Source organism: Mus caroli, chromosome 2 (genome assembly GCF_900094665.2).
Source record: "Mus caroli chromosome 2, CAROLI_EIJ_v1.1, whole genome shotgun sequence".
NCBI lineage: Eukaryota > Metazoa > Chordata > Mammalia > Rodentia > Muridae > Mus > Mus caroli.
In genome coordinates this window covers 86,134,238-86,144,333 of record NC_034571.1, presented here as the reverse complement: position 1 = coordinate 86,144,333, position 10,096 = coordinate 86,134,238, and the positions used below count along the sequence as shown (strand labels likewise).

At 51.4% G+C, this 10,096-nt stretch overlaps 1 protein-coding gene across 2 annotated transcripts in view; it reads left to right on the top strand.

The window, feature by feature from the left end:
- The first annotated feature begins 374 nt into the window (after window positions 1-374).
- Window positions 375-10,096, top strand: part of Creb3l1 (cAMP responsive element binding protein 3 like 1) — a 42,791-nt gene continuing 33,069 nt past the window's right edge. The window contains exon 1 of one of the 2 annotated variants that reach the window (XM_021155723.2): window positions 375-882. In XM_021155723.2, coding sequence (XP_021011382.1) covers window positions 781-882 — 102 coding nt within the window. In that variant the 5' untranslated portion in view covers window positions 375-780. The remainder of the gene's footprint in view (window positions 883-10,096) is intronic. The other variant, XM_029469947.1, reaches the window with a different exon arrangement.

Sequence of the window (10,096 nt, the reverse complement as noted above, 5' to 3'; positions counted from 1 at the left end):
GAAGGAAGGAAGGAAGGAAGGAAGGAAGGAAGGAAGGAAGGAAGGAAGGAAGGGAGGGAGAATTTGGCGAATTTGGCTTCCTAGTCAGTCCTCAGTTTACAGAATCGTGGCTTGTAAAGCCATCACAAGCCATCCAGGTTTCACGAAGCCTACAGTTTCCAGGATAATTTTGCCTTTATCCCCCTTATTTGAGCACTCAGAGAGCTGAGCCAGCCAAGGAAACCTAACAGACACACGTCTCTTTAAAAGAGAGGCGACGAAGCCCCAGCCACGCCCTCTACTCATTAATATTGAGTTATCGTGAATATTGATGTGGGGGCGTGGCGCCCGGGCCAGCTGGGTTAACCAGCCCGGGGTTCCCAGTTTCAGACTCCGGAAAGTGACAGAAGCCGCGCAGAGGAAGAGACCCAGAGAGATCTCTGCGACTCGGCAGCCACCCATCCTCGGGGGAGCATTGGGCTCCCCCGCCCCTGGCTCCCGCCCGGCCTGGGGGGCTCCTCCAGCATCGGCCCCACCCCCGGGCTCCCCATGGAAGCCAGCTGCGCCCCGGGAGGAGCAGGAGGAGGAGTCGGCTGAAAGCCCACGGTGCTTTCGGCGCTGCTGCCCTAAGGCCCCCCAGCGCCCCCGACCCGCGCCACCCCCACCGCTCCTCCCCCGGGGCTCGCCCGGACCTGCCCCCCGGGCCGCCTGCCCGCGCCCAGCCGCAGCCGGGTGCGGGGTTCGCCGCCGCCCTGGAGTGAGAAAAGCTCAGCCCGAAGGGGTCCCCTGGAACCCGGCGCGATGGACGCCGTCTTGGAACCTTTCCCGGCCGACAGGCTGTTCCCGGGATCCAGCTTCCTGGACTTGGGAGACCTGAATGAGTCGGATTTCCTCAACAATGCGGTAAGAACGAAAGGGTCTCGGTTCCCCTTTGCACACAGCTCTCACCCCTCTCCGCAGAGCGCCTGGAACCCCGCAAAGACCCGCAAGAGCCAAGGAGGGGGCTCAGCTCAGGGCCCCCTGGATGGACACATGCTAGGGTTTTAAGATGGGGCGACTAGTTACTTGGACGCCCCTCTTAGACTAGGAGCCTAGAGAGTAGGCTCGCAGCAATCGCCCCACACCACTCCTGGGGACTCAATCCAAGAACACGTTGGCCTCTGGCTTTTAGAGGAAGGGGACAAGGAGGCATAAGGGGCCTCTGAATCTCGGACATGAACTAACGAGACACCAATCCCCACCCCAAACCCCACAGCCCGCGCGCGGCATAGTCAGCCATAGTCTTCCATCCGCCCTCCACCCACCCCAAGGTTCTGGGACCAGATTGGGCGCAAAGTAGAGGAACTCTTTCCTGCGCCCTCTTTAGGGCCTCGGTGGCTCTGGGGCTGTATCTCCGCTTGGGGGCGCACAGGGGTGCTTTCCCAGGCCAGACGCCCGAAGCTTCTAGGGGGTTAGAGGCAGACCCAGATACAGAGCCAGACCCAGAAACTGAGGAGCCCTGCTCTGGCCTCCCTCCCGGGAAGGCAATAGGGGGTGATGGGACAGGGAAGCACCGGGTGACGGTTCAGAAGACCTTTTTTTTTTTTCTATCAGTCTCTTGGCCACTGTGCTTCTTGTCCCTAAGTTCCCTGTGGTTCTGCTAACTTTGTCTCTCCCTGTGGCTTCATGACTGCTCCCAGCTGTGAAGTTATCCTCCTTCTCTCTCCTTTCCCCTTCTTTTCTAAGGAAACGTGGCTCTCTCTTATTTCCTTTCACTCTCTTTCACTCGGGCTCAGCCCTAAGACTTGATGGAGGAGGAGCATGGCTGACAGACAGACAAATACACACACACACACACACACACACACACACACACACACACGGTGAGGGGGGGGCGGGATTCAAGGTCTCATGCTGAAAAAACATGGGCTGTTTGGAGAATCTTCTGGGAACCCACCCCCACCATGGAATGAGCCACTGTTGCACACCCCTCCACCCCACACACACCAGAGGCCAAGCACGTGGCTTCCCACCTGTTTGTCTCTACCTCTTGCTCTAACAAAACTTAAGCAGGCAAAGGTCTTAGATGTCCTTCATTGAGTGTCCTGCTCAGCTTGATTCGTGTCTCCATCAGTCAGGGAGTCATGGGGTGACAGATCTCCCAGGCATTCTCAAGCAGCATGTCCCGGCCTTGCTGTCTGAGGGAGGTTGTTCAAGTCTTAGTCTTCTACATCCGATGGAAGGAACTAGGGGAGATGCTTTGTCTTAGGAGAAGTGGCAACACCCTCATCCTGCCTCTGTTTCCCTTGTGAGCCTGGGCCATGCGTGACTCTTTCCCCCTCAGGCCTCCATTACCTGATCTGTAAAATGGAGGGAAACCGGGCCAGTGCTTCCTAAGGATGGTTCTAGATGCTTCCCAGGAGTAAAACAACAGCTTTCTGAGGGACCACATAGCCCTCTTGGATCAGGTAAAAGATTCTGCTCAGAGGGAAACAGGTTTGTTAGGGCCCAGGCTCCAGGGGACAATGCAGCTGGGGACCGACTGAGCTGGGCTTTCTTCTCAATGAACGCTGCAGCCTGCTCTGCTCTGTAGCTGCTCCTCTGAGCCTTGCTCCAGTGTAGGAAAGAATTCCTGATGCGCAGTGGGACATCAGGTGGGAATGGCCAGCTGGGGCCACAGCCCTCATCTGGACCAGGATTGGATAGCCATGGGGAAGAGGTTTCTAGGAGGAGAGGGCTCCTCTCCTGGCTAGAACATGGAAATTCTACATCTGCCTCTGCTTCTGCTACCAGCTAATGGAGCTGTTCACATAGACTTATGCTCTTCAGGGCTTCAATTCCCTTATCTGTAATGGGAGAGCATCTTTCCCTGTAGCATTATTGTAAGGACTTGGTTAGAAGATTAACATAGCCAGGTGGTGGTAGTACATGCTTTTAATCCCAGCACTGGGGAGGCAGAGGCAGGGGGACTTCTGAGTTCGAGGCCAGCCTGGTTTACAGAGTGAGTTCCAGGACAGCCAGGGTTACACAGAGAAACCCTGTCTTGAAACCCCCCCCCCAAATTAATTAATTAATTAACATAAAGATGATGTAGATTAAGGCCTGCCAAGGAAGAGACCTGACTTCTTCCATGCACTGAATGAAGGAGACAGAAACACTCAGCTGGGAGTCGCTGGGCGACTTTGAGTGAGTCCTGTTCCTTCCCTGGGTCTTCAGGATGGGAAGGATGTGTCTATTGGAAGATGGAAATTTGTGTCTTCACTGCCCTTAAAAATCCCCAGTGTGGGCCATTAAAGCTACATGGGGACTCCATGTGCCCCACCCCACCCACCATTGCACTAAAAGCAAAAAAGGGAAAGCCAGTTTCTCCTGGCTGCAACTGAAAAGACAGAACCCAGGGAGTCTAGCAGGCAGCCTGAGGTAGCCAGTGCTGGCCTTGCCTCTGAGGCCTTCTTCCTATTATTGAGATGAGTCCTATGCAACTTTAGAGGCCCCCTTAGAACAGAACAGTGGTCCTTCTCCCCAGAGGTGCAGGGCTTCTCCTCCAGCCTCTCTGTCCTCCCACAGCTCCTAAGTGACTGTTCTTCAGCTCTCTTGCAGCACCCTATGGTCCTTTCAGCCCTGTGCGTGCAAGAAAGAGTCTGGACTCAGATAACTGGCATGGAAGAACAGAAGGAGAGAGGGTCTGTGCATGTCTTATCTCTCTCCTCTGGCCAGAAGAAAGGGATATCTCTGGTTTCTCTCCAGGGAACTGACTCAGGATTCCAGAGAAACCCCAGCTGGGAGGTGTGGGGAGGAGGAAGAGGGGGAGCAGGGAGGGGGGGTTCTGTTGTCTCAGAGGGGAGCAGCAGGAAGTCGCAAGGATGTTTGCTCAACACACCCATGTACCTCTCAGCAGCTGGGAAAGCCAGGTGTGGGGATGAGGGGACCCCAGGACTAGCCCAGAGGAGGGGTTTGGAGGGAGGTCAGGCCGATCACTGCTCCCCAGATTCCCAGCCTGACTTCTGCACTAATGCTGAAGTGGAAAGTCAACAGGCCCCCACCCCCCAGCCTTTAGAGGATCTGGGGAGATTAGAGAAGTATGTGTGTTTGGATGTGCCTGTGTGGGTGGGCTTTCTGTAGCCTTTGACAGTGTGCAGTGTGTGTGTGTGTGTGTGTGTGTATGTGTGAGTGTGTGTGTGTGTGTGTGTGTGTGTGTAGTCTGACCAAAAGAAGGGCCAAGACACTATGGCCTTAGAACCTACGAGAAAAAAATGAATTAAAAGAAAAAAATTCATTGGGAAATCAAAATCTCAGAGCTCTGATTCAATAGTGAGGGCTTCTCAAACACTTAAGTTTGGAGTCCATGGTTTGCTTATTTTTACTTTTTTTTTTCCTTCCCTGACTTTTGAGGAAACAAGTTCCTGAGAGCCAGGGGCTTCATCTGCCTCCATTATCCCAGTGCCCAACAGAACTCCGTCCAAGGTGTAGGTCAACCATTGACAGATGCGTAAATGAATGAACAAGGTTCAGGTCAGACTCCAACTATGTTATGTGGTGGGGTATGCAGGTGTGTGCTCGGGTGTGTGGAGATGAGAGGACTCCCTTCTCGGAACCACCTAACTCTTGAGACTATCTCTCCCTGGCCTGGGGCTCACTAAGTAGGCTAGACTGGCCAGCCAGCCCCAGGAACCTGCCTGTCTCCACCTCCCTAGCACTCTGATTACAAGTGTACACTCCTGGGTGGGTTCTGGGAATCGAACTCAGGTCCTCATGCTTATGTGGCAAAGACTTTACTGACTGAGCCAGCTCCCCAGCTCCCTTAGCCTCTATAAGTTTTAGGGAGAAAAGTCAAGAGTGCTAAGTTCATCTGCTCCCAGCCATCAGAGTCCTGCAGTGGGTATTGCTTCTGGGCTTTACAAAAACATCACCATGGTTTCCAAAGAGTAGGCACTGCTAGGAGGCATTGCCATAATCTGCCCGAGGCCCCTCAGGCCCTAGTCTCGTGCAGCCTAGAGTTGGTTGGACCGTAGGGAATTTGAACCTGTGGCTCTTGAGCCAGACTTTGAGCCTGGGCCGTCTTCTGTTCCTTCTTTCTCAGGTAGTTCTAGGTCTCTTAGGCAGTTCTAGGTCTCTCAGCTACCTAAGGCTGTGGTCCTTTTTGTGCCTCTGGCCTTTCCCCAAGCCACTCCTGCCATCTGCAATGCTCAGCCTCAAGTCCTCCCACCTCCGTATCCCACCTCCGCTTCCCACCCTCAGCTCAGATGCCCGGGACCCTGCTGTGTTCTGTGCCCTTCCTTCTGGTTTCTTCATGGCCCGAATCCCAGTCTGCAGCTGTTTTATTGACTTTTTATATATTTCCTCCATGAAGAACTCCCATAAAAGCAGAGACCATATCAGTTTTATACATTGCCATAAACCCTCCACATAGTATTGTGACGCAAAATAGGCACTGGCCATAGTAAAACTCTACAATAATGCAAAACCCCACTTCCAAATTATATAAAACACGGAGCTATATGTTTGTAGAGTCAGTGAAAAGGGATACATTTCAGGCAGATGGACCTGTCATCCCACGCAGCGGGAGTAAAGGTTACACGGCAGACTGAGGGAGGCCCACAGGAGATGGGGGTACCTGTCTCTGAGCTCCATAGGCACAGAGATCCGCCCACTGAGACTGAGCCTGGAGGTGAGGCAGAGACACATGTCTCTTCACACTACAGAGGACTTTGCTCTAGTCAAGGATTTACTGTGTTTGCAAAAAAAGTTCTTTTAAGGTAAAGCTGTTTTAGAAACAATGAGAATGAACCAGAGCTGAGAGCTCAAGGGCCATGCAGGAAATTCCAGAAGGGGCCCTGGACCCCCAAGGTCCTGACCTGACCAACCCTGAGTGTGCTGGGGGTGCCCAGAGAAGCCTCGCCTGCCCCTAAGGCATCTTGCATCTGCCAGAAAGTCTTTTTCTCATTCACTATATACATGTCCATCCCCTCAATGGCTTAGGATTAGAGAGGCATGTTGGCAGATCCCAGGGTTCCTTCGTGAAGGAGACCCACCCAGGTCTAAATCACTACCCATCAATAAATGAGAAACCAGAAAACAGAATGGATGCCGTGCTCTGCGTAGCTCCCTAGATGTAATCTAACTGCAGCAGTCAAGAAATTAAGAAATGATTGGTACATGTGTCCATGCAGATACAGAAAAGCTGGGATTCAATGGCTTGGCTCTCTAATGGAGAAGCAGCAGTGTCCTGGAAACTCAGCATGTTTATTGTCTACAGTTGAGCAGAGAGGCAGAGTCATTGCATACAGATAAACAAGGAGACCGGCTTATTACATACAGCTGAACTAGGAGCCAGGGTTATTATACACAGCTGAGCAGGAGGCAGGCTTAGCTAACATTCTTGTAGGGGAGCAGTCTTCAGGCTGCAACCAACTAGGGGAGAGTAAGCTATAGTTTTCTGCACATACTATCAACAGTGACACTCTGATCTTCCTGAGGAAGGCTTTGCCATCCCTCTGAGACTCACCTGGAGAAGCTTTTGTCACTCCCATGAGGCTAAGGCATTTGAGTTCTTGTCATGGCCATACCCATGACAGCAATACACACTCACCCAGGACTTCTCTTGCTTCCTATATGCGGACACTGGTTGACACCATGACAGAACAGACACCTTGTAGGGCCTGAAGACAAGTTAGAGGTTTTGCAAGGTTTCTCCAAGGTGACCTTGCATGCCCTCCCCAGTGTCTTCCACACCTGATGGTGAAAGCTCGATTGAGAAGCAATACAGAGCAGGTAGCACCATCTGTCTTCTCCTGCCTGAGCATCCCATTCCTTGTGCAGATGAGAAAAGGAGACTCAGAGAGGGTGCACAGTTCTCTCCAAATTGAGAGAATCTCAATCCAGGGAATCTGAGAACAGAGAGAAATAGCTAGAGACTAACTTCTTTGCATGTTTTCTTGTTCTGGTTGCATCCGATGGGCTCTGCCTGCATTCTCCAGGTTGCCCTCCTTAGGGTACCATGGATACCTGGAGTTTTAGGTACACAGCTGGAGTCCCTGGACAGGCTTCTTGTCCCCTATTTATGTCCATGCTGGGTTCTGTTCTCTATAGGACCACAAGGAATTTCTCCCAACTGGGTCCTCTCCACCTCCTCCAATCTCTATACCCAGGACCTCCAGAGCATCTCTCAGGGACCTGGCTTGCCCTTGAACCTCTCTGGAGAAACCAGTTCCAGATGTTGGAGAACAGGCTGTTCTTCTGGAAGTCTCACCACTCCAGGGGGGCAGGATGGAGGAGGAAGATTTGGGTGGAGTTGAGTGAAGACTGTGAGCATTGCTTTGGCTGGAAGTCTGTGTAACCCCCTTGAGCAGACCCGGGGAAGTCACAGTCAGTGACAGGACCCTAAGCCAGGAGCAGGAAAAACGTGGAGGTTGGAAAGTCTGGCTCAGAAGCTGGGAGGAATAGAACATGACCCAGAACCTTGACCCTCAAAGGGAGTGTGTCATGGGTATTGGTTTCCCTGCAAAGTTCAAGTCCTTGATCCCTGAGAACTGGACATACCATATCATCAATGAGTTTGACTTGACTGAGTTGAGTGGCCAGGCGCAGTCTGCTCCTCCCCCAGCTCTCCAGGGACAGAGCATTCAATGATGCTTCCTTGGCCCTTGGCTGTTGGCCCAGAAACCATTTCACCCTTCACAAAGAGGCTGACACATCTAAGCAGGGATGTGTGGTCCAACAGAGCAGCTGGACAGCAGCAGCCACTTCCTCCTTCCCCTTCCAAAAGAATAACAAAAATGAAAGCAGTAGAGACAAGAGGCAGGCCCTTAAGGCCCTCCTGGAGAGCCGGGAGGCAGTTCTCAGGCAGTGACTGCAGGGCGCTACTAGCCGGAAGCCAGACTCAGCCTGCTCCTGTGGGCTCTGCTCTGCCTGGACCTGGACCGCCTTTATCCCTCAGTCACCTCATTCCTCAGCTTCCTGTGTGATCTCAGGCAAAGCCCTTTCCCTCTCTGGGCCTTGACTAAAACACTCAGGGTTCCCTGAAGGCAGAGGATCATTCATTAATTTCAGCCATTCTCTACTCCTAGCTGTAATGCTTAGGAGGTATTTATTTACAATACAGGCTGATAGAGGGATATGTGGGTAGGTGTTTGCATGGATGCATGGAGAGAAAGAGTGGATAGATAGTTGGGTGGGTGGATGGATGAGGAGAAGAGGGAAAGGAAAGAGTAAAGATTATTGGGAAGAGGAGGGAATGGATGTGTGGGTGGTGGGAGGAAAAATGGGTGCAAAGAAGAGTTGGGTAGGGAGGAAGTGGAGGGGGAATAAGTCTGCAGAAGGACAATGAAGCGAAACACACTCCCAGTTTTGGTGGTCTTTCTTCTAAAAGTATTTTCCATTCATCCATTTATGCGTGCGTGCATTCATTCAAGTGCCGAGTCATGTCTCACCTCAGCTGTCCACTTTATCATGATGACCTTTGTGTATGTGTGTGTGTGTGCATGTGCACAGTACATGCATGTTCACATTTGTGTGGGTATACGTGCACACGATGTGTGTGTACAGATCAAAGGTTGACATAGAGTGTCTCCCTCAACCTCTGTCCACTTTAGCTACTGAAGCATGATCTATCTCTAAACCCAGAGTTCACCAGGCACCTAGCTAAGCTAGCAAGTTGGTCTCCACCTCTGGAGTGCTATGGTTACAGGCTGGCCACCACGCCTACCTGACCCTGCGACTGCTGGGGCTCTCGACTCTGCTCTTCACACTTGTGCAGCAAGTGTTTGATCCACTGAGCTATCCAGCTCCCAGTTTGATCCAGCTCCCATGATGACTTTTCTTTTTTTTTTTTTTTATTTATTTATATATAAGTACACTGTAGCTGTCTTCAGACACACCAGAAGAGGGAGTCAGATCTCATTACGGATGGTTGTGAGCCACCATGTGGTTGCTGGGATTTGAACTCCGGACCTTCGGAAGAGCAGTCGGATGCTCTTACCCACTGAGCCATCTCACCAGCCCCCATGATGACTTTTCTAATGTGAAATATTAAGAATACAATAATGCATGCCTGTGGACTCTGTATAAATAAAAATAGCTATCTGGGAATTCACCAGACACTATTAGAAACAGACAGTGTTCTAAATAGAATGGGTTTGGGTGAGAAGGAAGCATAGCTCTCGAGCCCACTCACTGTGGATAGATTCAAACCCCAAATGCCTTCAAACAGGGCTGGGAATGAGGCCCAAACTATATAGACTTCAGGTCCAAAACAGGTGACAGGGCTGGCAGGCCTTGGGCAGCTGGACTATGCCTCCTTCTCCTCTTCCTCCTCCTCCTCTTCCTCCTCCTCTTCCTTTTCCTCTTCCTCTTTTCATTCTCTCTTTCCTTCTCTTGTTTTCTGGTGTTTTGAAACAGGGTTTCTCTGTGTAACAGCCCTGACTGCTCTGGAACTTGCACTGCAAACCAGGCTGGCAGAGATCCTCCTGCCTCTGCTCCCTGAGTGCTGGGATTAAGGGCGTGAGCCACCATGCCCAGATCAGACTTCTTTTCTTCATGCTTATAGTGGGAAAAATAAAAGTAGGGTTCTCATGAAAAGTCAACTAGAATCTCCTACACACACACACCTTTGTCTCAAGTGTACATGTGTATATGCCGTGGAGCACATGTAAAAGTCTGCAAGTGCATGTGTGTGCACGCTGTGGGATACATATGAAGTTCTGCATGTGTGTGTGTGTGTGTGTGTGTGTGCGCACTGTGGGGTCAAGGACCCTTACCAGCTTAGCCATCTTATTGGCCCCTAACTAGGAATTCTTGAAGAGGGCCCTGTGCAGAGCCGTGCACAGCGCCCTCTGCAGGACACAGTTGCTGCCGCTGCTTTCAATCTGATGCAGTCTTGGTCTGAGGAGAAAGATGTCAGCATTTGGGCACCACCGCCCTTGGAGAGACAAATCACCTTCTCCAGTTCTAGGTAGAGGCTTTCCTATGTGTACTGAGGATGGACACCAGCGCCTTGTTCATGCTAGACAAGGGCTCTGCCACTCAGCTGGATCCAGCCCTCTTTTCCCTTTTTATTTATTTATTTATTTATTTTTATTTAAGTCTCTCTCTTTTTTTTCTTATTTTTTTTAATTAGGTATTTTCTTCATTTACATTTCCA